This window comes from Giraffa tippelskirchi, chromosome 6 (assembly GCF_054371585.1).
Source record: "Giraffa tippelskirchi isolate mGirTip1 chromosome 6, T2T-mGirTip1v1.2.pri, whole genome shotgun sequence".
NCBI lineage: Eukaryota > Metazoa > Chordata > Mammalia > Artiodactyla > Giraffidae > Giraffa > Giraffa tippelskirchi.
Window position 1 is genome coordinate 165,055,006 of NC_137280.1, and position 26,878 is coordinate 165,081,883.

The 26,878-nt window shown below is 38.9% G+C and overlaps 2 protein-coding genes and 1 long non-coding RNA gene across 15 annotated transcripts in view; 1 reads left to right on the forward strand and 2 right to left on the reverse strand.

Annotated features, from left to right (window-relative positions):
- The window catches only part of LOC145509610 (uncharacterized), a 54,861-nt gene extending 53,964 nt beyond the window's left edge, over positions 1-897 (reverse strand). For all 4 annotated transcript variants that reach the window (XR_014056233.1, XR_014056236.1, XR_014056234.1 and 1 more), the window contains exon 1: positions 511-897. This is a non-coding gene — a long non-coding RNA (uncharacterized LOC145509610). The remainder of the gene's footprint in view (positions 1-510) is intronic.
- Positions 798-11,728, forward strand: RFESD (Rieske Fe-S domain containing). Of its 7 annotated transcripts, none has more exons than XM_081498779.1 (5): positions 798-904; positions 1,395-2,415; positions 8,785-8,963; positions 9,063-9,097; positions 11,033-11,728. In XM_081498779.1, the coding sequence occupies exons 3-5, from the start codon at positions 8,786-8,788 to the stop codon at positions 11,294-11,296; spliced, it is 477 nt and encodes a 158-aa protein (XP_081354905.1). In that variant the 5' UTR covers positions 798-904; positions 1,395-2,415; position 8,785; the 3' UTR covers positions 11,297-11,728. The 7 variants fall into 7 exon arrangements, with proteins under 7 accessions (XP_081354905.1, XP_081354900.1, XP_081354906.1 ...); XM_081498774.1 differs by having other exon boundaries at positions 2,207-2,415; positions 10,264-11,728; XM_081498780.1 differs by having other exon boundaries at positions 2,207-2,415.
- A 1,680-nt stretch (positions 11,729-13,408) lies between these two features.
- Positions 13,409-26,878, reverse strand: part of SPATA9 (spermatogenesis associated 9) — a 49,907-nt gene continuing 36,437 nt past the window's right edge. For 3 of the 4 annotated variants that reach the window (XM_081498770.1, XM_081498771.1, XM_081498769.1), the window contains 3 exons: positions 24,868-25,095; positions 18,857-18,952; positions 13,409-13,884 (listed from right to left, as the gene is read on the reverse strand). In XM_081498770.1, the coding sequence (XP_081354896.1) occupies positions 13,597-13,884; positions 18,857-18,952; positions 24,868-25,095 (612 nt within the window). In that variant the 3' untranslated portion in view covers positions 13,409-13,596. Of the gene's footprint in view, positions 13,885-18,856; positions 18,953-24,867; positions 25,109-26,878 lie in introns of all 4 variants that reach the window. The other variant, XM_081498772.1, reaches the window with a different exon arrangement.

Here is a 26,878-nt window from a genome sequence, read left to right on the forward strand (position 1 = left end):
CTCATTTGAGCTATTGTCACTTTTCTGGCAATAAACACCATTATACATTATATGCATCGTGACAAACTCTAGTAAATATTTTTATGAGGTGAATTACTGGGAGACAGACTCCAGGTGAGTTGAATAAACACCATTATACATTGATTATATGCATCGTGACGAATTCTAAATATTGTTATGAGGTAAATTTCCCGAGTTCAATAAACACCATTATACATAGATTATATGCATCGTGACGACTCTAGTAAATATTTTTATAAGGTAAATTTCTAGAAGACAGACTCCGGGTGAGTTCAATAAACACCGTTATACATGATTATACGCACTGTGACGAACTCTAGTAAATATTTTTATGAGGTAAATTTCTAGAAGACAGACTCCCGGTGAGTTCAATAAACACCATTATACATTGATTATATGCATCGTGACGAATTCTAAATATTTTTATGAGGTAAATTTCTAGAAGACCCCTGAGTTCAATATACACCATTATACATAGATCATACGCACCGTGACGAACTCTAGTAAATATTTTTATGAGGTAAATTTCTAGAAGGAAGACCCCTGGGTGAGTTCAAAATCTAGATAAATGTGGTGAGCTCAACAAACGTTTTAAAATGAACTGGGGGAGCCTACGTCTGTAAAACACGACTGAGATGGTCAGTTCGGAGGCCCCGGCAGAGCACGGTGGGCCGGCGGTCGCGGTCAGGCGGGGTCCGCAGCCGGCTACGCCCCAGAGGCCGCCCAGGGGACGGGCGCGCTCGGGTCACGTGGGCGGTGGCGCCCCGCCCCACCCCGTCACGCGGAGCGCCACGCGGCCGCCGGCTGCCCTCGCCGGCTCAGTATCCTCACGCGGGGGCGCTGCGGCCGGGTCTCGCGGAGGTGGGGCAGGGACTCGGGGAAGGTAAGTTCTGTTCCCGGCGCGGGGTTGGGCGGCCGCGCGCGGGGCGGGGCTCACTAGACTCGCCGCTTCCGGCCGGGCGGCGGGACCCCGGTCTCGGGCTTCCGGCGGCGGCGGAGACCTAGAGTGGGCGCGCGGTTGTAGTGCTGCCTTTCTTCGCGGCTCTTCTGAGCGCTGAGGCCCTGCCGACCTAGACGATGCTTTTCTTAACCGTTAACCTCCAGCGCAGGCTTTCGCCCGGGCACTGCGGACCCATCGAGCTTGTTCACCGGTCAGGTGTGGGCCGCACCCCAGTCCTGCCGCTTCCATTCAGTTCAGTTCTGCTCAGTCGTGTACGACTCTTTGCAACCCCATGGACTGCAGCACACCAGGCCTCCCTGTCCATCACCAACTCCTGGAGCTTGCTCAAACTCATGTCCATGGAGTCGGTGATGCCATCCAACCATCTCATCCTCTGTCGTCCCCTTGTCCTCCCGCCTTTAATCTTTCCCAGCATCAGTGTCTTTTCAAATGAGTCAGCTCTTCTCATCAGGTGGCCCGAGTATTGATGTTTCAGCGTGAACATTCAGGACTGATTTCCTTTAGGATGGACTGGTTGGATCTCCTTGCAGTCCAGGGGACTCTCAAGAGTCTTTCCAACACCACAGTTCAAAAGCATCAGTTCAGTGGCACTCAACTTTCTTTATAGTCCAACTCTTACATCCATACATGTCTACTGGAAAAACCATAGCTTTGACTAGACAGGCCTTTGTTGGCAAAGTAATGTCTCTGCTTTTTAACAGCTGCTTCGGTAAACAGCTGGGCCGTTTTTTAACAAGCTTTCCTGCATTGGGCTTCCCTGATAGCTCAGTTGGTAAAGAATCCGCCTTCAATGTGGGAGACCTGAGTTCCATCCCCCGGTTGGGAAGATCCCCTGGAGAAGGGAAAGGCTACCCACTCCAGTATTCTTGGGCTTCTTTGGTGGCTCAGCTGGTAAAGAATCCGCCTGCAGTGCGAGAGACCTGGGTTCGATCCCCAGGTTGGGAAGATCCCCTGGAGAAGGGAAAGGCTACCCACTCCAGTATTCTGGTCTGGAGAATTCCGAAGAGGTGGACAGGACTGAGCGACTTTCACTTAATTCTTAACGTAAAACCTGCCCCAGGGTTGCCGCAGCCCCAGCCGTCTTGGGTATCCGTCTGTTGAAGCCTGCAGGCTGAAGGATCGGCCACATCTTGACAGCCATGCTCTGGGTGTCTCTTCCCTTCTTGAGCTCAGTGTTGACAACTGCAGGCTGTCTTGACTCAAACTTTTTAACACAACTTGAAGTCCTTGCTCACAGGCTGTCAGAGCTGGCGGGATACTTACGAGATGACTGCCACGGTGATTGCAGAGTTTCCTATGGCACTTGACTACCCTGAGACGTTTGTCCCTCACCACCGCCCTTGGTGCAAGACTTCGTTATAGCCGGGCACACTGCAGCACAGCGAAATTAGGCAACTTCTCCCAAGTCACGCAGAGCTGGGGCTCAAACCCAGGTGAGTGCACCTGGTAATCTAAGGTCTCCAATGTCGCAGTCGACACTTGCGGTGTCCAGGACTGGCTGTGCAACTTTTATATTATTAGGGAAGATGGTGATTGCTGCCTTGAAATTAAAAGACACTTGCTCCTTGGAAGAAAAGCTATGACCAACCTAGACAGCATATTAAAAAGCATAGACATTACTTTGCCAACAAAAGTCCGTCTAGTCAAGGCTACGGTTTTTCCAGTAGTCGTGTATGGATGTGAGAGTTGGACCATAAAGAAAGCTTTCTTTATATAGGAAATCAGTCCTGAATATTCATTGGAAGGACTGATGCTGAAGCTGAAACTCCAGTACTTTGGCCACCCGATGTGAAGAACTGACTCATTGGAAAAGACCCTGATGCTGGGAAAAGTTGAAGGCGGGAGCAGAAGGGGACGACAGAAGATGAGATGGTTGGATGGCATCACCGTCTCAACGGACATGAGTTTGAATACACTCCGGGAGTTGGTGAAGGACAGGGAGGCCTGGTGTGCTGCAGTCCATGCGGTGGCAGAGTCAGACACGACTGAGTGACTGAACTGAAGTGATTCCGTATTAAACATTTGTTGACACAAGTCTTGCACATTGGCTTTCCTAAATTTAAAAAAATTCAGGACCATCATCTGAGGATATGTATATGTGGCGTATACACACAAACATCTTTGCTAAAAGGTTTTGTACCTTCAAGATAGTTTATATGCATGCCACCTATTTTTATAAGTCCATGGATGCTACTTAGGTATAGTGGTAAGATTTATATATCAGTGTTCACAAAGTTTAGACATAAGATCTCGGTTTGAATCTTCACTGCGATTTTGTGAGTTTGGGCAAGCTTTTGTTAAAGTCCTTTACCCTTAGTTTCCTCATCTGGAAAATAGGCATTTTTTCTGAGGATTAATGAATTCATATATGCAGATTCCAAGCAGTTGGCACTCACTGAACAGTAGCTAGTTTTATCTATTATTATTCTACCAGACAAAAAAATCTAAAGTTATGGCATTTCTTGTCTCTGAACCTAAAGGAAAGGTGTCACCTTGGAGCTTTGCATTCTGATAAGAGTCGGCCAAGTCCCCAGACTCAGTAAAAGCAACTTGGTGCTTTTGTGCTCAAGAATAAGAAGAAATTCCTTTAATTTCTTGTTTCTTTTGTCCTCACTGTCTTATAGAAACTTAAGTTATGCTGAAAAGATTCCCTATGCTGGAAAGGTATCTAATAGAGACAGAGGATTCATGTAGCTAATTAGTAATTTTATGCGGTGTTAGCACCGTTAGAAACCTAATTTTAGGTACAGTCCAAAAAATATTTCTTGAAGAGAACTGTGGAACAAAATAGCTCAACATTTCTTGAAGCAGTTTTCTTCTAGCTCCCATACTGAGTAATGCAGTTTAATTTTTCATTTTCTTAGTTTAAGGGTCTACTATCTTAAAGTTGACTCAACACAGAGGAAATGTGTAGGAGTATATGAGTAGTGCATCAAAGTAACAGTAATTAAGGTGAACACAGTGACTTGTATTGCTGTCTGAATGGACTGTGATATTCACATTATTTAATTAAGAATAATATGGGTGTTAATTATAGTCACCAGATATCATAAATAGTACCGCCTATGATGCTTAGAGGGAACAATTATTTGAAGGATGAGATAATACTTTTCTAAGCAAAATGCAAAACTGATCATATTTCTCTGAAACGTTTATCATTTAGCCCCAGGTTTCTCTGCTCACTTTTTATCATCCCATGCAAAGTTCCCTACAATTTTCCTTGGTTGAGGGGAAGACCCTGCAAAGTCTCTTAAGAGACTTTGAAAGGAGAAAAGATATGAAATGAGAAAGGATAATGTTTGGTTCTCATTTATTTGGGAGTTTGATAGAATTTAACTAACTTCTGATGCTAATCCATATCTCATGTATTTTGGTACTTGATTGAGTCATGTATTTCTTTTCTATTTGTTGCCTGGAAAAAGAAAAGTAAGAGGACTATAGATTTATTTCTTCCTCTATGGCAAGTCTTGAAATAAGCTGTACAAAAATTTCAAATAGTCCATTCATGATCTGTTTACATATACATTCTCTGAGGACAGAAAGTACCATTTTATCCCTTTTCTTGGATTGTGGATCATTTGTTACAGAAAGTAGGATACCACTTAAAGTTTGAGGGAAAAAAAGTAATTTTAAATATAAGACTAAATGTAATACATTGATAAACACTTAAGAAAATTTGTGTTTATTATCCCCTTTCTTTTCCTTGAAATTTTTCCTATATACATTAATCCATGAATAATACATTGTTTTCTTTTGCCTCTTTTTGCACTTTATAAAAATAGAAGCATACTCTGAATTCTTAAAATTTTTTTTGTTTAAAGTTACATTTTTGAATAATGCAACTTGACACAGCCACACATTTTTCACTGCTACACAGCATTGCATTGAACGAGTATAAAAAATCATCCAGTCTACTGTTGATAGATTTGACTTGTTTCCTATCTTTTGCTGTTATAACCATTCTTGTGCACTTTTCCTGGTGTACCTGTGCACACTTCTATGGAATATATCTGAAGTGGGACTATTGGGTCATGAATGTGTTCAGCTTTGCTAGATGATGCTAGATTGTTGTAACTCTAATTGATGTCATCACTAACAGTTGCTCCATATCCTTGCCAATACTTGTTATTTTTTGCAAGTCTAGTGGATGGAAAATAGTATCCTATTTTGACTTTGCTTTATATTTCTTTTACATTTTCCTACTAATTAGGTTGAGCATCTTTACATGTGATTTCTGGCTATTCAGATTTCCGCACCTGTGAAATGTTGAAATGTTTGTTTGTGTCTTTTGCCCATTTTTCTAATGGTTATTTGGCATTTCTTTCTTGTTTATAGGAATGCTTCATGTTTTCTGAATCAATCCTTTGTTAGTTATATGTGTGTTTCATATTCCATATTTTTCTTTTTCTTCACCCTATTCCCCTCCTTTTCAATTCATCTGTCTGTCCCCATTTTTCTTATCATTATTGCCCTTCTGTCTCTTCTGTCACAAAATGTGATAATGACTGCACATGCAGCAGTGTGGAGGTAAATGTTAACATTTGAGTAGTTTGTATACTTTGGGCACCTGCCAAAATCAAGTAAAACCAGATACTTGTTTAGAAATGTTGCAATCCAGCCTCTGGTCAAGCATGGCTAATCCAGAGAATCTAAATTTTGGATGTTCTTCAGAAATTGTATTAGACCTCATTCCCTATTGACACTCCCACTCCAAGTGATTCTGTTGAATTCTGTAGTTTGAAAACTTCCAAATTTATCTCTGTAGTGAGTCTCAATTCTAGTCTCATATATCTGACTTTTGACTTGATATTTCTTGAGTACCTCAGACTCATTCTGTACAAAATGTAACTAGTTCCTGATTTTTCCTTTCTTTCAAAATATTCCTTTCTCAGTCTGCCCAGTCACAATCACAAACCACATAGCTGCACAAACCTAAAACCTGGGAGGTAAATGGCAGCCCACTCCAGTATTTTTGCCCTGAGAATCCCACGGACGGAGGAGCCTGGTGGCCTGCGGTCTATGGGGTCACAAAGAGTCGGAAATGACTGAAGCGACTTAGCACATCCTTCTTTCTTTCTTTTCTGTAGCTCCTTCATTACAGTTCCTCAGCCCAAATTGAGTTTGTGCCTCACTCAAGTTTCTTACTGGGGAGAGGCAGGAACTTTGAATTCAATGTATAAAGGAAAGCACTACACTAATCAAGTTTAGGAGATTACAGAGATGTCATATTTGTACCCTGAAGTTTGCATTGTTAACCGTTGCTCTAATTATTAGGAGATAAAGGAAACAAATATAGAAATTCTTGGCAAAACAGGATATATAGTTTTACTTAGAAACTATCATGGAAAAAATAAAAATACCAACATAAGGGAGGCCCTCAGGAAAATCCTCTACATGGGGCCTGAAACCCCTGACAATGATATATCTTGGATGTTTCTTTCTCAAATGAAATTAATAGACCATGGCTATGTTCTTGAAGTATACAGAAGGTCCCTTTGGAAGGATTGCTTTCAAAGAAATAGACTGAATATCTGTGCTAAGAAAAAAAAAATATTTAGAATACCTTACAGATTCTCTAAAATTTATACACTTCTATAAATTGAAGAGAAAGTCACCATTTTGCATGCCCAAGTAAGACAGAAGAAAGTAATGACATTTTCTATGTGAATTAAGAAAATTAAAGGCATCCATTCACACTTCTCTGTTCTACTAGAATATGGTTATCTGGTTGATCTGTATGAGCTGGCTGTCTACACCAGGCAAAACCAACTTAGCCACCTTTTAACCAAGAAGTTCAAGACTATTCAGACTGTTGAAGAATCCTGTTGTTCATTCGTTAAGTCGTGTCCGACTCTGTGACCAGGCACGCCAGGCTCCTGTGTCTACCACTATCTCTCGGAGTTTGTGCAAACTCATGTCCATTGAGTCTGTGATAACATCCAACCATTTCATCCTCTGTCACCCCCTTCTCCTTTTTGCCCTCAATTTTCCCAGCATCAGGGTCTTTACCAGTGAGTCAACTCTTCACATCAAGTGGCCAAAGTATTGGCACTTCAGCTTCAGCATCTGTCCTTCCAGTGAATATTCAGGGTTGATTTCCTTTAGGATTAACTGTTTGATCTCCTTGCTGTCCAAGGGACTCTCAAGAGACTTCTCCAGCACCACAGTTCGAAAGCATCAATTCTTCGGTGCTCAGACTTCTTTATGGTCCAACTCTCACATCCATACAAGACTTATGGAAAAACCATAGCTTTGACTATATGGACCTTTGTTAGCAAAGTAATGTCTCTGCTTTAAAACACTGTCTAGGCTTGACATAGCTTTTCTTCCAGGGAGCAAGTGTCTTTTCATTTCGTGGTTGCAGTCATCATCTACAGTGATTTTGGAGCCCAAGAAAATGAAATCTGACACTGTTTCCACATTTTCCCCATCTATTTGCCATGAAGTGATAGGACCAGATACCACGTTCTTAGTTTTTTGAATGTTGAGTTTTAAGCCAGCTTTTTCACTCTCCTCTTTCACCTTCACCAAGAAGCTCTTTAGTTCCTCCTTCTGCCATTAAAGTGGTATCATCTGCATATCTGAGGTTATTGTTATTTCTCCCTGTAATCTTGATTCCAGCTTGTGCTTCATCCACCCCGGCATTTCACATGATGTACTCTGCATATAAGTTAAATAAGCAGGGTGACAATATACAGCCTTGACGTACTCCTTTCCCAATTTGTAACCAGTCCATTGTTCCATGCCTGGTTCTAACTGTTGCTTCTTTTCCTGCATATAGGTTCCTTAGGAGGCAGGTCAGGTGGTCTGGTATTCCCATCTCTTTGAGAGTATTCCACAGTTTGTTGTGATCCACACAATCAAAGGCTTTAGCATAGTCAATGAAGCAGAAGTAGATGTTTTTTTGGGGATTCCCTAGCTTTCGATCTCTGGTTCCTCTGCCTTTTCTAAATCCAGCTTGTACATCTGGAAGTTCTCAGTTCATGTACTGCTAAAGCCTAGCTTGAAGGATTTTGACCAAAATCTTGCTGGCGTGGAAATGAGTGTCATTGTATGGTAATTTGAACATTCTTTGGCACTGCTTTTCTTTGGGATTAGAGTGAAAACTGACCTTTTTCAGTTCTGTGGCCACTGCTGAGTTTTCCAAATTTGCTGGCATATTGAGTGCAGCACTTTAACAGCATTATGGTTTAAAATTTGAAGTAGCTTAGCTGGAATTCTGTCACCTCCACTAGCTTTGTTCGTAGTAATGCTTCCTAAGGCCCCCTTGACTTCACTAGTGGTTCAGGATGTCTGGCTCTAGGGGAGTGACCACGTCATTGTGGTTATCGGGGTCATTAAGAGCTTTTTTGTACAGTTCTTTTGTATTCTTGCCACCTTTTCTTAATCTCTTATGCTTCTGTTAGGCCCTTGCTGAAGAATCCTACCTTCAACAAAAGCTAAAAACAACACTGATAATATGCAGGTGTTGTTTAGCATTGAATTTGAGAGGGAATAAAAGGACAATGAGACTTTAGTATCTGTCAGGAGTTCTGAAATATCTACCTTAGGCAATGAAGTGAATCAAATACAACTCCAGCCTCAAAGTGGTCAGTCCTCCCTAATTTTGGCAAGCTTTAAGAGTTCTAACTTACAATCATGACTGACTATAATCCCGTATTTTTAAAAGTGCCTGCATCAGTTTCAGGGAAATCAAACTTCTCTTATGATTATCTCTGTGAGTTAAGTGTAATGAAACTAGAGAAGACCACTTGCAATTTTTTTCTTTCTTTTTTTTGTTTGTGGTTTTGTTGTTCTACTAGCATGGATCCTGATGCCTCTGAACAAGATCCTGAAATGAAGGAGCAATATGCTTCTGTCTATGTGGGTAGAGAAGAAGACATTAAAAGATCTGAAAGAATAACAGCTGTTGTCCATGACAGAGAAGTGGTCATTTTCTACCACAAAGGAGAATTTCATGCTATGGATATTCGCTGTTACCGTAAGATTTTATTTTTCATTTGTAAACCCTGTATTTATTTACTGTCCAGAAAACTATTAAAATTTCAGTTTTTTAGATATATGTTCAATTTCTTTGCAGACTCAGGAGGACCTTTACATTTGGGAGAAATAGAGGTATGTAAAAGTAAATCTGTTTTCAGCAAATTCAGATGTTTCCTATTTATATTCCTACTATATTTACTGTCTCTATTCACAAATAATTTATATTTGGGTTTGAACTATATTTTCATGCTTTGAGTATAATTACCAATATTCCTAGGAATTCACAACACTAACAATATAAAGAAAACCATTTTACAGGTAAAGATGAGAAATATACATGTTTTCTGACCTAGCAAATATACTTTGAAAGATCTACCCTGCATATTATTGTACAAAAGTATATATATACACTTACATATGTGCATAAGTGTATATATATGTACACTTAAACATTTGGTAAGTACATACTTAAGAAATTCATTGTGGTATTATTCATTGTAATGAAAAATTGAAGGAAATGTAAATGTTGTAACAAGAGGAAACAGTTTAAATTAGGACTCGCCATGCTGTGGAATAGTATGCTGTGCGGTGCTTAGTCGCTCAGTCGTGTCCAACTGTTTGTGAGCCCACGGGCTGTAGCCCACCAGGCTCCTCTGTCCATGGGGATTCTCCAGGCAAGAATTACTGGAGTGGGTTACTATGCCCTCCTCTAGGGGATCTTCCTGACCCAAGGATTGAACCAGGGTCTCCCACACTGTAGGCAGATTTTTTACCATCTGAGCTACCAGGGAAGCCTGTGGAATAGTATACAGCTAGTAAGTTAATGAGGCATGAATGTCAACAGTGAATTTTTGAGTGGAGAAAAGCAAGTCAAAGAATAATAGGTCTAAAGAGGTCCCATTTAAAAAAAATAATATTTACTTTTTATAATTCTACATAGTTTGAATTTTTCCAATGTGTATACATTACTTTTATGATGTAATAAAAATATCAATATATATATTTTAAGAAAGAAAGAACACTTTGAAGGCTTAACTGAGGGTGAATGGGGGCACTGTTTTACTTCCTTCCCTTCCCAAACTAGCTGCCTGATTTCTTCTTTTCTACCTCATGAAACTGATCTCTCTCTCCCTTCCCTGTCTCTATGTCTCTGACTGGCACAAAGTACATACTTAAATTTAGTGTTCCACTCTCTATACAACTCATACCTACCTACTTCCACACCTGTCCTCATGTTAAAAGATCTGTGCTTAAATTATGAATATGAACTTATGAATTATGAAAATGTTTGCTGACAGTTCTGGCAGGGGAGGTGGTACGGAACAGCATTTCTGCACTTCTCGTGTGGAGATAAAAATGTCAGCATCTGGATGATAGAGTGGAAGAATTTCCCTCAGTTTCAGACCATCGTGAGAGCTACAAAACCTTGCTGCTCAAAGTGGGGTTCACAGACCAACGACATTGGTGACACCTGGGAGTGTCTTGGAAATGCAAATATTGCAGCCTGTTCTAGGACTACTGAACTTAAACAAGAGCTCCACTTAAACAAGATCTGGGTGGTTCCCATGTCCTTTAAAATTTTCGAAGCACTGCTTTAGGACAGCTAAAAGTTTGAAATGAACTACTTTGGATCATAAATTGCTCTTTAGTTAACATATGTACTTATGCCTTTAGTAACCTCTCTTGAAATTACATCTGAGGCTTACCATTTTTCCACCAGCTTGTGAAGATTCGCTTAGAAGCACTTGAAGCCCTTGACCCATTTCTGTCACGGAAGTGACATTAATATCTAACAGATAACTGCATACTGGGGTCACATGGGGTAGTGCCTGGGCTGGTTATCTGCTGATAGAGCTCTAACACACTGGGTTTCTTATCAACTGCAGACGAACTTGATGAACTGCTAAGATTAGGTTCTGCCTTATGCTGAATAATTTGCAAATGGGAGGAAAAAAGAGAAGCCTGTTTTGCAGCCTGGTTCTTCTGCAGTAAATTCTGTTCTGAGTCTGAGATTTATCGTCAGCATTGGAAATGTCATATTATAAAATCAATTACTTCTTTCCCCAGGAATTTGATGGACGAGCATGTATAGTTTGCCCCTGGCATAAGTACAAAATTACTTTGGCAACAGGAGAAGGACTGTATCAGTCTATAAATCCTAAAGACCCATCAGCAAAACCCATGTGGTGCTCCAAAGGAATAAAGCAAAGGATTCACACAGTGACAGTGGACAATGGGAATATTTATGTGACTCTTTCTAATGAGCCTTTTAAGTGTGACTCTGACTTTTATGCCACTGGAATCTACAAAGTAATTCCGAGTTCCCTCTGATAAAATTACATGGCAATGAAAAATGTTGTGTATGTTTTGAAAGTATTTTCAGAATAACCTTGCTAAGTACCAAAGATGACTAACTTTTTCCAACACAAGCACATTTATCATCTTTAACAGTCATATTTATGAAAGGTTCAAAAGCACATGTACTTAGTATGATGTAAGGATCATCATCGGGATCTATAGAAAACGTCTCAGCCAATCCTCTGGATTGATTGGAACCTCAAGGTTACAGGTTTGAAATGTGCATTTAAAGAAGGATAAAAATAATTTGGAGTAACCAGAGTGAAGAAAAGGTTTAAAAAAAATTAGATCTACTAAGAAAAATTTAGGGGGAAAATCCCTACTTGATATAGTAGACTTTATCATGGAAAAATTTTAATGTATAGAAAGTGAAAAGAATAATAAACTCCCAGCACCCACCTTCAACAGTTATCAGCATTCTTCTATTCTTGTTTCATTTTTTTTTCTTCTTCTTGTTTCATTTTTGCATGCATTCATTATTGATTATTATAATTTTTAAGGTAAAATTTAAACACGTTGAAATATTTAAGTTTTAACTATTCAGTTTTTCCAAATATATAGCAGACCTTTTACACTTGAAAAATACTTCCCAAAATGGGGTCAGTGTACATGCTGAATTTAAAAATAGGAAACAACTTGCCTGACATCGAAACCAAGTAAACTTTAGCTCAGTTTCTCTCGGGTTTCAAAGTAAGGAAGAGCCAGTTGCTGTTAGCCATGAGAGATGTGAAATCTGTTCAGCGAGCCAAAGGGCTCTGAATGCCAAATGAAATTCCTAAATAACATTTTTTTAAAAAATTTTTACTTGTATTGAATTTTGCACATACATGTACAACCAAGTGTCATATAAATGTCACAGAGAGGAGAGATATAGGGTGTTGCTCCTCAGAGTCTTTTCTTCTGAGTTCATAGGCAGGTGGTAAGTTAGTTCACCCTGCTTTTTCCATGCCAGTTATTTATGACCATCACTTTTCTGGTTGCCTCATGCCCACGCTGTACTATAAATCCCTGGGTACTGATCCTCTAAAACTCAGCAGCACATGGTAGAATATAAGGATAAGTGGGACCAGAAAGAACTATGAGGAACAGATTATGAATTCAGAGTGAGAAAAGCTTTTTGTCAACGTTGGAACTTAGTCTCAAACCGCAGTAGTCTTCTTAGTGACACAGGGCTAAATTAAGGCTGAGTATTCTAAGGGGTCCACTTGGATCCTTTCTCTTGGCTATTGTAAAAATAATAAGTGAATAAAATAGGTATCATTAAAAGTATTTGTATCCTGAAAAAAAAAATAGGTATCATTAAGGCTGTGCTTACAGAGCCTTTTGCTATATATTATATTTTTTCTGATATATTGCTGCATGCTACCCATATTCCAACACTTGCTTTCATTAGACAACTAATGAGCCAGGCCTGGGTGTTTTATAAATACTATTTACAGCAGCAGTTACCCACCAGGTACAAAAAATGTACCATCTCTGGAATGGGTACATCCCAGTCTATTATATCAGGCGCTGATCCTCCAATGACTTAACACATGTCCAGAATTTAAAATGCATGGAAGAAACCAAAGTACCTCCAGCAGGCAAAAACCATGACCCTGGTTTGTGGGACCAATCACAGAAGCATTTTTTTCCTGAGGATCCAGTGGCAACAATGAGTAATACGGACTTGGTTTCTGGTTTTTAATTTGTTCCTCTAGATGGGGAAATAAAAATGTCATGTCACGTCCCATTCTCATATACAGACGACATCTCACCAGATTTGTAAACAATATAAACTTACATCTATGAATTTCAAGTTCTTCACAACTTTATAGATGAGTTTTAAAACAACTGATAATAGGGAAACTCAAACTATGCAGCCTTTAGATAGAAAATATATATCCTTTTATTATCTCTGAAAAAGATAATGTAGCATTATAATAGGGTTTTTTTCCCTCCCAGATAAATAATTGGAAAGATACTCTAAACAAGTCTTTAATACAAACATAAATGTATTATAAACATGTCCATATTATAAACCATCGCATAGTCTAACTCACCAAAGAGTACATTTTCTTGTTCATTAAAAAAATAATCACATAGTCAACATTGATTCATTTTATTTTCTCTACCATATAAATACTTGAGAATGACATTTTAGCAATAGTCCCTCCCCCGCCCCCAATTTTTTTCCAAAGCAGAGCAGTCAGAACATAAAAACTAGTTTCCTAGTTATGTCATTAGATAACGTTTAAGCTCTGGTCAGTGATAAAATTTAAGTTCAGATTTGTTCATTCATTCATTTCAGTTGATTGGTCAAACACAGAATGTAAAACCTGAATCTTATTACTCAACTTATTAGCAGGAAGTTGGGGGCGATCTGAAATACTGTCTGGCTTCTCTGGTAATGACCTGTAAGGTTTTGCTTTGATTTCACCTTCAGGAAACAGAGGCTCAGAAAGCACAGGCTCCGAAAAGGCATTTCTAAAATTTTCACTCTCCTCTCTGTTTTGCCTTATGGATTCTTCTTCTTGGGAAATTTTCATTATCTTCTCCAGCACAGCATTAACACAGACTGTCTAATAATTTTAAAAAAAGTTAAGGTTTCTTTTTTTGATTGGAGTATAATTGCTTTACACTACTAAACTTAACAGATAAAAATCCAATAATGCAATAAAACATTTAACATAAAATCATTAATCTTATATTCTAATAAAGAGGTGTTTTCTTTCAGCTTTCTCTGGCACATGATAAATGTGAGGAGATTGATTCCTAATTATAAATATACCATAATCTAGAAGGAAAATTAAAACATAGTATGCTTTAATAAAAATATGCTTCACATTTCTAATTCATATTTTACATCTTTGTTTTCTAATTAAATGAAACATTCCTTTATTCCCATGACTTAATTAAACATTTTCTGAGAGATGGAATTTATCCTCAAACATGTTAATATCTCAAAGTAGGTTTTCTGTTTTTACTTTTTTCCCCATATAGACTTTGCTTATACCAATTATGTTCCATTGGAAGGGCATAAACATTTTGGTAAGAATTTAGTAAATTAATGGGTCAGTGATTTCTAAACAAACTTGTGATCCACTTTCCCTCAAAAATGCCATTCAGTACTTCAAGGTGTCAAAACAAAACATAGATTAAAAAAAAAATAACTTCTAAAATTGAGAGTCACTAAGAGCTGTATCGGAGAAGGCAATGGCAGCCCACTCCAGTACTCTTGCCTGGAGAATCCCATGGACGGAGGAGCCTGGTAGGCTGCAGTCCACGGGGTCGCTAGGAGTCGGACATGACTGAGCGACTTCCCTTTCACTTTTCTCTTTCATGCATTGGAGAAGGAAATGGCAACCCACTCCAGTGTTCTTGCCTGGAGAATCCCAGGGATGGGGGAGCCTGGCGGGCTGCTGTCTATGAGGTTGCACAGAGTTGGACACGACTGAAGCAACTTAGCAAGAGCTGTATCTGTTAAACCTTAAGTTTACTGATGGAGATGATGATGCCAAGCATTTAAGGCAAGCAACACGAATAATAAAAATACGAGAACACCTAAGCTAGCTTCTTTTACCAAAGTGATGATGCCTCCAAGGTGACATAATAGGCGACAAATGCTCAGATGTTCCTAAAGAGGAATAGGAAGGAGGGCGGCCTTGGCTTGAACAGCCCTTTCTTCCTGACCTCCTGCCTCCTCTTCTTGCCTGTCTCCCACCTCAGAATGGGAACACCAGATGCTTCCCTTCACTTCCCGGCGTTACTGTCTGGCAATGTGACCCACTTCTGGCCAACGCAATAAAATTTGTCTGCTGGAGAGGAAGATCGGAAGGATTTGGGGGAAAGTGTTCCCTCCTTTTTATATAGAAGAAAGACTGTCTTTTGCCTCTACTCTCTCTTCCTTGCTTTGGATGCTGATATGGATGTAAGGTACGAGCATAAGGCAGCAAACCTAAGAACCAAAACCAACCAACACGACAGTGGGAGAGAGAGAAGGAAAGGCCCTGTGTTCATGATGACACTCTAGATCCACTATACAAACCCAGGAACTGCCTGACTCCAGACTTCTAATTAAGTGAGATATTTAAATATCTGTATTGATTAAGCTACTATCAATACTATCAATTGATAGTATTAAGGTGCTATCAATGTTACTTGTATCTGAGTACACCCAAATCTAGAGTTATAAATCTTGAGGTCCATCACTTCCAGCTACAGACAGCTTTAACCATTTATCACAACTATGATGGTTTTCTATGTACGCCATGCTATCAAAAGAAGGTTGGGAAGCCCTATCCTGTTTGATACATTACTTCTTCCCTCACTTACAACATTTTATCTGTGCCCATCCTAACCAATTCTGTCCAAGTCTCAGAAAATGAAAGATCCTGATCAAGGTCAGTATTTCTCCGTCTTTGCTTATAACCTATACCCTACCTATCATTTTGTCTATCAATTATTGCCTGCCTCTTCAACCTCTCATTCTAGCTCCTCCCCTGCAACCTGTAACATACTAAAGTATCTTCTATTCTGAAATTTAAAAATGTAAAATCCCTATGGCTCTGTTTCCCTCTTGACTACTACACACTCTTTTCTTGATCAAACCAGGACATACATTCATGGTTTCCATTTTATCATCTCCTTTTCACTCTTTCTGCTAAAGTAGTTCTCAAGATGATTAATTCCAACTTTACTACTAGATCTAGTGCACACTTTTCAGATCTTCATTTTACTTAACTTTTTTGGTAGTATGTGACTTTTAACCACTCACAACTTCCTGAGTCTCTAATTCCTTGACAGCGTTTCTCCTGATTCTCTTCCTACTTTTCTTATTATTGGTCCTCTGGCTCCTTCATGGATTTCTTCTTAGCTTATCTTAAACAGAAAGTGTTCTTCACACTTCTGTCAACTTTCTACTTTTTTCTCTTGGCGTGGTTCCACTCTCGGGGCATTAACTTCTAACATAGATGTTATTTGCTTTCAAAACCATAATTCTAGCTCTGACCTCTCCTAGGTCTTGGATGAATATATCACCAATTATTAGAGGTCACCAAAAGAAATTGTTTCTATTCTTAGGTTATAGCATAAGTCATGTAGGATGATTTCAAAGGTCTTTGAAAAATTCAAGTAATTTTGGTTTTAATCTAGTTTGTTTTAGTTTCACCATAGCCATTTCATCCCACTCATTTTCTGCAGTGTATTTGCATCAATCTTGTATGAGATTCACATTTAAGATACTGAACATTTCTCGAAATTTTAAAACATTTGCAAAATATTTGATAAATTCAGAGTTTTTAAAAATTGTAAATATGTTTAAAATGAACTCTTGTACACTTTTCTTTCTAAGTTGTCTTGGCTATTCTTTACCTTTGGCATTTCCTTGTAAATTTTAGAATAAACTAGTCAATGTACACATACACACTTGCTCAAATTTTAACTGAGATTGCACTGAATCTGTGGATTATTAGGAAAATTTAACCTTTATTCTTGTCTGTTTCAATATGATCAAAAAAAAAAAAAAGGTAAAAGACCTCTAACAAAAAAGCCATAAATTTATTAACAGAAAGAAGATTAAATAAATAGAGAAATATACCATGTTCATAGATTAGAAGGAGAACCTATTTTACCAGTTATGAAGACTTAATGTAAAGCTCCAGTAAATAATACAATGTTGAATTGGTATAAGAATAGACAAACAGATCAGTTGACTAGAACAAAGAGAATATAAACAGACCTACATATATAAGGACATTTAAGTTATCTTAAAAAAGAGGTGTTCTGGGGCAATTTACTTTTTTCCCAGATAAATTGAGTTGGATCAACTGGGCGTCCCTGGTGGCTCAGTTGGTAAAGAATCCGCCTGCAACGCAGGAGACCTGGGTTCAATCCCTTGGTTGGGAAGATACCCTGGAGGAGGGCATGGCAACCCATTCCAGTAATTCTTGCCTGGAGAATCGCCATGGACAGAGGAGCCTAGCAGGCTGCAGTCCATGAGGTTGCAAAGAGTCGGACACAACTGAGCGACTAACCACAGCACAGCACACTGAGATACCCGTGGAGGAAAAATGTGACCCTTGCCTCATACCAACTCCAGATGTATTATAAATCTAAAAGTGAAAGGCAAAGTAACAGAGCTCCTAGGATATATCAGAGGGAGTAGTTTCATGACTAGGATGTAAGTCAAGATTCCTTAATTAAGACATAAACAGCACTTAATATAAAGAAGATTAATAAATGAGACTTCATTAAAATTAAGAACTTCTGTTTTAAAAGACACTCCTAAAAATGAAAGGCTAGTCACAGAGTAAAAGAAATCTGCCCAAATTCAACCAAAGAAAAGGGCTTGTTCCAATAATATAGTTAAAACTACAAATTTATAATAAACCAATGGACAACTCCAAGTAGGAAAATGAGAAGAGACTAACAGAAATTAACAAAAGAGGATATCCAATTAATGTATAAAAAGGTATTCAATCTCAATAATCAAGAAAATGAAAATTAAAAACACAGTATGATAGTACTACATACCCACAAAAATGGCTATACTGTAAAAGATTGATAATACCAAGTGTTAGTGATGATACAGAGCAACTGGGATTTGTAATCTGCTAGAATGAACTGTTAAAACCATTTTGGAAAACTTTGGCAATTTATACTAGAGACGAACATATGCAAAATCTACAGTCCAGACATTTCACCTAAACATATATACAAGAACATTCACAGCAACCTATTCACAATAGCCAAAGTTCTAAATAATCTAAATATTCAACAATAGAATAGATAGTTGTATATTTAATCAATGGAATACTATACAGCAGCGACAGTCAGCAAGCTACTGCTATAGGCAACAAATGAATCGCACAATGATAATGTTGAGCAATACAAGACCTACAAAAGAACATATAGTATACGATTTCATTTATATACAAGTCAAAACTGACTATGGCATTAGAAGTCAAAATAGTGCTTGCCTTTACAGAAGAGGTTAGGGATCATAAGGGGGCAAGAAAGAGGCTTCTAGAATGATAGTATAATGTTTTGTTTCTTGATTCATATGATACATCAATTAATAAAATTTCTGATAATTCATCAAGTTGTGTACTTTTCTTTTTGTATGTTGTAATTTTTTTCAATTAAAGGTAAATATAAATGGCAATGAATTAAGAGAAAATAACTTTATAATTTATAAAAGTCTTTATATTTTTGTCATACTTTTTAATGAACACTTTTGTAATTCAAAAAACAGAACGCTGAACTTTAACCAACCATGGTACAATGGCAGAAACAAAACACCAGTAACCTGATGAAAGCAAAACCAAGATGTTTTGACCAAATAGTAATACATTTTTTAAAAAGTAAAATAAGTTTTGTTACTTAAGCAACTTAGTTTTTGGTGGATTGACCTGGCTCCTTAGAAATGTAATTTTTAGTGTAAAATTATTTTGTGTAACAAGAGAATAATATCTTGGTTTAAGAATAGACTATACAGTATTTCTTTACATAAAATAATTATATTTCTAGATTCTAATTATTTTCTTAACTTACCAAATAAATGAGTGCTGCATACGAAGCATACATTATGCTAGTTAAAGCAGTCTTTGCTGGGAAAGAAATGATTTCAAACAAAGATCCCTTTCTGACCTGAAAAAACAAATGAGTTTTCTTATTAAAACAAAAAATTTTCAATGTTACAGTGTTAAATCTTATAATGTTATTGTAAAATGAGAATTCGAATATTGATAGTCTATACTTTAGATCTGAGTTTTCTCACACCCTGAAAATATAATGTCTTCCTCCTTTACAAAAAGATACTTTCTTTTGCTAATTAAAACCTATGTCAAATCTATTAAAAAAAATATCTCCAATTTCCAAAATCTGATTTTTAGTTTTTTACGTTTACCAAGTGTGCTCACTAGGGGGTGCTGCTGTGCTTATTAGGAAAACAGTCTGTTGCAATTCATGTAGTCATCCTTTACTAAATTATTCACCTCTTCAATTAAGCAAACAGCAAAGAAAATACTGAGCATTTCCTGGAGATTAATGACCTGCCTGGAAATGTTAATCATGAGACTGCTGAAGGCCAGCATTAATCTTAGATGATCATTAAGCTTCAGCAAATACTCTGTGCTCATATCCAGCATGCTTTTTGAAATGTAGAGGTTTACACTAATAAAGAATTTGCCTCTCAGATTTTTCTAGCTTCTAGAATGTGTCCCTGCCTCACCATAATATATTCAGTTTAAGGGAACTATTACTCTTAGAGGCCATCTCTGTTGCTTTGAGCTATAAGGATATGAAATGATGACAGTAGGAAGAACATTCCCTTCTCCTTTAGCAGTGAAGGGGCAGTTAGTCATACTTCTCTGAAGAGCCAAGTCACTCAGAGGCTTCAAAAACTCCCAAAAGGTATAGGCTGTAAATATAAAATCATGTAAATGCACAATGAAGTGAAGTGGCTCAGTCATGTTCGACTCTTTGCAACCCCATGGACTGGATGTAGCCTACCATGTTCCTCCGCCCATGGCATTTTCCAGGCAAGAATACTGTAAAATTGCACACAAATGAGAATGGTATATATATGTATATATGATCATTAAAAGGTTCAGTTCAGTTCAGCTCCTCAGTCATGTCTGACTCTTTGCGACCCCATGAATCGCAGCACGCCAGGCTTCCCTGTCCATCACCAACTTCCAGAGTTTACTCAAACTCATGTCCATTGAGTCGGTGATGCCGTCTAACCATCTCATCCTCTGTTGTCCCCTTCTCCTCCCGCCTTCAATCTTTCCCAGCATCAGGATCTTTTCCAATGAGTTGGTTCTTCGCATGAGGTGGCCAAAGTATTGGAGTTTCAGCTTCAACATCAGTCCTTCCAAAGAACATTCAGGACTGATCTCCTTTAGGATGGACTGGTTGGATTAAAAGGTTATAACACTGAAAAACTGAAACAATGGTAGCAGAATGGCTAGGTGAATTATGCTGTATCCACCCAATAGTAACATTGCAGCCTTTTAAATGGTGCTTCTGAAGAACACGTGGTAGCATTTTATCGAGCAGACATTTGTATGGTCGCATTTTATCGAGCAGACATTTGTATGGCGCTGTACACCAGCTCCTGATTTAAGTGCTTGTTGTTGTACTCAGTTTTTGCTTACTGCTGTCCCTACTGAAGGACAAAGGTGTCCATCACAATCTCCCTTCTCCTCTCAAGCGATGTGTGGAATGCTGAAGCCAAGAATACTATCTAGCCTAATAGCTGAGAGACAGTGGGGTGAGGACGGGGAGGGGAGGGGGGTTTTCCTTCTTATCCCCCATCCTTCAGGCCATACCAGCTCCTACACACAGTAATAGGCAGGGGCAGTTTTAGCCCACTCTCTCCACAAGTCAGTCTGGAAAACTTCCCAGACTTCCTGGCTTCTGGAAAGTGCTTCCAGGAAATGAAGCTGCTGCTACTCTCTCACTCTTGCTGAAAGACTCAGATTGATAGCATGCCTTTGAATCCCACCATTAAGCTAAAGGAGACAAACTCTGTAAGTAGGGAGCAGGCGTTAGGAAGGAATTCAAATGCACACCAACAGAATGCCTCCTGCTGCTGCTGCTAAGTCGCTTCAGTCGTGTCCGACCCTGTGTGACCCCCATAGATGGCAGCCCACCAGGCTCCCCCATCCCTGGGATTCTCTAGGCAAGAATACTGGAGTGGGTTGCCATTTCCTTCTGCAGAATGCCTCCTAGTAGAGTAAAATATTCATGAGTTTGTGAGTATATGGATGTAATGGAAGATTCAATAATGGGTAGGTCATATACAACAACAATTAAAATGGGGTCTGCAGGCAAGGAAAATTACTCTGTTTCTGTTTCACTGCATCTTTCTTTTTCAGATTTTTGTCCTTCACCTACAAGTAATTAAAATAGATTAGTTTAGAAATAAATGTGTATTTGATATATGTTATGCTTCTGAATGACAAATCTGTATATTGCCTGAGGGTAACTTTTTCACCATTTTAATGCTTTTAATAAATATTTGCTGTTACTATAATAAATCACCCCTGTAAAATTACATATCCTCCAAAATTTATGTGGCTACTGGCTAAGTAGCCATTTTTCCATTTTATGACTCATTTGCAATACATGTTTTTCATATTATAAACCACACTGTTTCATTTTTGGTTTGCTATGAGTAGGAATAGTATATGGCAAAAACTGAGATAAACAAACTGGAGAAATTTGGAAAAAGGGAGGCTTTGTCTAGACTGTCTTGACTAATTTCAAAAATTTTATCTTAACCTTGTTGTTACATGAATTTTATTTTATTTGCTTTTAAAAGTACTGTGATATCAATATTATATCCATATATTTCCTTTTTGAATTTGGTAATATTAACATATAAGATACGTGGATATTTCAACAGTAAAAACATTTCAGTTTTAAATTTCTCCCACATAATTTCATGTTCTACTTCTCCCACATAATTTTGACTGCCTTGTCTCATGGAAGAAATATCCAGATTCATCTTATTTTCACCAACAATGAGATAAATCACACAAAAATCAGACTATAAGCTGCTTAGAAAATAGAGATTCACTTACAGGTAACGTGAAGGTTGGAGAATTACCAGGTCCAATTTAATCTATGTTGTCCAAAACCATCTTGATGAAATAAGAAGGGAGTTATAGGGGAAACTCTAACTCAGTGATTCACAAATAAGTGTTGGAAGAAATACTGCTTTTACAGGTCCAGAAAAAAGTGTTTCCTATAAGTTTGGAAAAGCTACTTGATCATGAATTTCCTTAGCAACCCACAATACTCGTGAATGCAGGGAAGACTCCTAGCAATCCACAGTAAAGAAAGCTTTCTGACTTTGTTTATCCCAGTACTGGGGCTTCCCAGATAGCTCAGTGGTAAAGAATCCACCTGCAATGTAAGAGATGTGGATTCGATCCCTGGGTTAGGAAGATCCCCTGGAGGAGGAAAAATGGCAACCCACTCCAGTATTCTTGCCTGGAAAATCCCATGGACAGAGGAGACTGGCAGGCTACAGTCCATGGGGTCGCGAAAGAGTGGAACACGATTTAATGATTAAACAACAGTGTGCCAGTATTAACAGCCTGTGGAGCATTACCCTTGAATGAGCTCTTAATCGGGTGGTCCTATAAAAGCTCGAATGTCTCACCCTCTTGGCCAGCCTGCCAAAGTATGTCTTCAAGATTCCAATACTTCTGCTTTCTAGGAATTGTCCTTTTTCCCTCCGAGTCTTGAATTACACCACCCAAGGTTGCCTCATGGCAAGCCCCCTTCAAGGAGCTAAAGAAGTTCCCGCTATTTATGAGGTTTACAGTTTAAACCCCAAACTGGAGTCTACCTTGGAGGGTTGGGGGTGAGGAAGAAACTTCACTTAAGTAAGCCTTTGTGATTCTTCATCCTGAAAAAGAGAGCAACACTTCCCTGGGGTCCACTTATGGCACAGGCATTCCTGAGGCTGAGTTTAGTTTGCCCATCTCTTGACTATGCCACTCCAGAGAGTGTGTACAAAGTAGAAGCAAACCCCTCTAATGTCACTATACAGAAGATTCTATCATAGACAGAGCTTCTGGTCCTGTGGCCCTGCACTGGGGTGCCAAAGTCAGCAACTATGTCTGGGAGCTGACGTGTCTTGGCTGAAGTCAGCATCTAAGCTGATTATGTAGGTCACTTCAGCCTAGAGCAGCTGCAGGCTTCACGCAGGCAGGCAGCTTCCAAGGCTAAGCAGATGCTGCATTCTGAAAGTACTGCTGCTGGGGATACTGAAAATCACCAAGAAAGTCTCAGTTTTCCATTCCTAAGGCCCCCTGTAGAAGAAGCAGGTATATATCACTAACCTAAGCCCTGCACAACAGGGAAAGGTTTGGGGAGCAACCTGACAGCACCCACAGAGCCAGGTGCCAAGGAAGTCTGTCAACAAGATGGCCAGTTGGACAGGCCTGACCCCAACTCTCCACATTTCACTCCTTTTATTTTCACACACCACAGAGTTCCATCTTTATACAGGCAGCCTGACCATTCTTGAAGGAATTCAGGCTGGAATCCACTCTGGGTAAGCTGAACTCTGTGATATGCCATTGACCTCTTGGCACGGTCTGGTACCATGGATACATTCCATTCACAGACCAACCCACTGACCTCCACCGCACCTCACATGTTACTCTGCTGTTCCTTGGATTCTCCAGGCCACTAAACTTCACTACTCAAAACTTCTATGTCTATCCTCACTGAGACTTTCAGATTTGATACATGTTTTCTTCCTTGCTACAACTTTGGTTCCTTTCAGTGGCAATTCCAAATCTCCACCCTAGCTAATACACGTTACCCAAGAAAAGCTTCCTCCTCACTCCTAACCCCCAAGGACCCCAGAGGCTCTGACTTGGGGCTGTTCCCACTTGTCTCACTTCAGCCATGTGGAACTACTTATATTTCCTACGTAAGTCATGCTCTTGCCTCAGCTGCTTAATATACATTGTCCACTTTCTCAAATGATTCTCCTACTTCTTCACTGGGATAATTTCCCTTCCTCCCAGCCTCAGATCCAGACTACACTGACTACTCTCAGGAATTACATCCCCCTTGTTGTTGCTTCCATAGTCCACTCTGCACACTTTCATCATGCACTCAGTATACTCAGTGGTCACAGCTTACTTGCCCATCATCCCTATAGTCCACAGGACATTTATGAATCCATATTAAAAAGCAGAGACATTACTTTGCCAACAAAGGTCCATCTAGTCAAGGCTATGGTTTTTCCAGTAGTCATGTATGGATGTGAGAGTTGGACTGTAAAGAAAAATGAGCACCGAAGAATTGATGCTTTTGAACTGTGGTGTTGGTGAAGACTCTGGAGAGTCCCTTGGACTGCAAGGAGATCCAACCAGTCTATCCTAAAGGAGATCAGTCCTGAGTGTTCATTGGAGGAACTGATGTTGAAGCTGAAATTCCAATACTTTGGCCACCTGATGCGAAGAACCAACTCATTGGAAAAGACCCTGATGCTGGGAAAGATTGAAGGCGGGAGGAGAAGGGGACGACAGCAGATGAGATGGCTGGATGGCATCACTGACTCAACGGACATGCTGCTGCTGCTAAGTCGCTTCAGTCATGTCTGACTCTGTGTGACCCCATAGACGGCAGCCCACAATGCACATGAGTTTGAGTAAACTCTGGGAGTTGGTGATAGACAGGGAGGCCTGGCGTGCTGTGGTCCATGGGGTCACAAAGAGTCAGACACGACTGAGCGACTGAAATGAACTGAACTGATTTAGGTTGAACCATTTGAAATCAAAAGTTTCATTTAGTTCAATCGAATAACAAGGGAGAAAAAAGTCTGCATTACTTTCTATTTCAGATATATTTAAACCAGACAATGTACTATACTGAAAAAAAGACCCATACGTTCATTTCTCTTAGCCAACTGTTCTTGTTTTACATCTAGGATAGTCAAATGTGCTACATTTTCATTTTTCATACTGTGCAATTTCAGAATATTTCCTACAAAAAGACCCACATCCTGAGCAAATGCAATGTTCACTTACCTGTATGTTATACAGGGGTTGCCTTGGTGCATTAACTTCCTTGAGCAAACGATGAGATATGGCCCTTAACTCTAAAAGTCTGCAAGCAAGCTGAGGCTGCAGAAGTTTGGCAACTGATTTGGAGGATCTGGAAATGCTGTTTAATCCTTGAATTAATGTTCCTCGGTTGATCTTGGCTAAAGCGATAGCCATTCTGATTTTGGATGGTTTTTGCATGGGTTCTCTTTTCTGGAAAAGAAGTCTTTGAAAAGTGACTGATGTGTGATTCTCCAGTGTATTATTTATTTATTTAAAAAAATTTTAAATATGAAATATAGTTGATGTACAATAGTATGGTAGTCTTGGGTGTGCTACACAATTTGACATTTGCAAACAGTATGAAACAAACACCGCAATAAGTCTAGTAACCATCTATTCCCATACAAAGTTATTACAATATTATTGATCATATTCCTTGTGCTGTATATTGCATCCTCATTACTTATTATATAACTGGAGAATTGTACCTCTTAATCCCCTTCATTTATTTCACTTATACTGCTCCCTTCCTCCATTCCACCCCAAGCCCCCACAACCACCCATTTGCTTCCAGTACATTTTAAAAATCTTCTTTAGGCAGAGACAAGTGCCACATAACTGTACATGTGCCTGATACTGAGTGTCCAATAATTATCTTCTACCCTCCATACAACTCACGGATCCCATCCATGTATTTAAGTATTTATCTGAATATATGATTTTTTTCCTTAGGATGTGAAAGTGAAAGTAACTCAGTTGTGTCCAATGTTGGGACCCCATGGACTGCAGCCCACCAGGCTCCTCTGTCCATGGAGTTTTCCAGGCAAGAATACTGGAGTGGGTTGCCATTTCCAGAATTAACTTATGAGCCTAAAGACAAAAACTTTTCATTTTGTCTCTGGATTTATTTATCTGTTTTTGCATTTTTTAAAAAGAGCTCTTTCAAAAGTAAACAATTCTTCTTCAAATATCATTCAATGTTTGAATTTTTCAAACAATCCTTATTCAAAACTCTTACAAATATTTTCCCAGCTTACTTTAAAACTTCAAATGATAAAATATAGCATATATACATAATGCACAATTTACTTGAAAAAAATTTTTTATTAGTTAAGGTGCAGAGCAAAGGAATGATGTTAATGAGCCCAGGTTCTTCCATCTTCCCATCCACAGTAAAGTGCTAAATTTGTTAACTTGAGATGTCTGGTTTTCCTTTTTTTTTAATTAAATGAAAAGATCTTTAAATTCTACAGTGCTTTACAATTTATGGTATCATATAATCCCATAGTAACTCCTTTTCAATCTGTTAACCTTATTTTGCCCCTCTCCTTTCCTTCTCCCCACTGGTAACCACTAGTTTGCTCCCTATACCTGTAAATCTGGTTCTTTCTTGTTTTACTCACTAGTTTGTTATATTTTTTTAGATTTCACATGTAAATGATAACAACAGTATTTGTCTTTCTCTGTCTGACTTATTTCACTTAGCCAAATGCCCTCCAAGTCCATCCCTGTTACTGCAAATGGCAAAATTTCATTTTTATGGCCAAATAGCATTCCACTGTGTAACACATCTTCTTTATCCATTCATCAGTTGATGGACACTTAGGTTGCTTCCATATCTTGGCAATTGTAAATAATGCTGCTATGAACACTGAGGTGCAGGCATCTTTTTGAACTAGTGTTTTTAACTTTTTGGATGTATACTCAGGAGTTTAATTGCTGGGTCATATGGTAGTTCTATTTTTAGTTTTTGAGAAATTGCCGTATTGTTTTCCACAGTGGCTGCACCAGTTTACATTCCCAACAACAGTGTAGGAGGGCTCCTATTTCTCTACACCCTCAGCGACATTATTTGTGTTCTTTTTGATGACAGCCATCCTGACAGGTGTGAGGTGATGTCTCATTGTTGTTTTAATTTGTATTTCCCTGATGATTAGCAACGATGAACATCTTTTCATGTGCCTGCTAGCAATCTGCATTTCCTCTTTAGAAA

What these genes read in the sequence shown, in the direction of transcription:
- RFESD (XM_081498773.1), top strand. Translation starts at nt 3,073, where the DNA reads ATGTATATGTGGCGTATACACACAAACATCTTTGCTAAAAG. An exon ending in TATGGATATTCGCTGTTACC is followed by an intron (nt 8,964 to 9,062) that starts GTAAGATTTTAT and finishes ATTTCTTTGCAG; the next exon opens with ACTCAGGAGGACCTTTACAT. An exon ending in TACATTTGGGAGAAATAGAG is followed by an intron (nt 9,098 to 11,032) that starts GTATGTAAAAGT and finishes TTCTTTCCCCAG; the next exon opens with GAATTTGATGGACGAGCATG.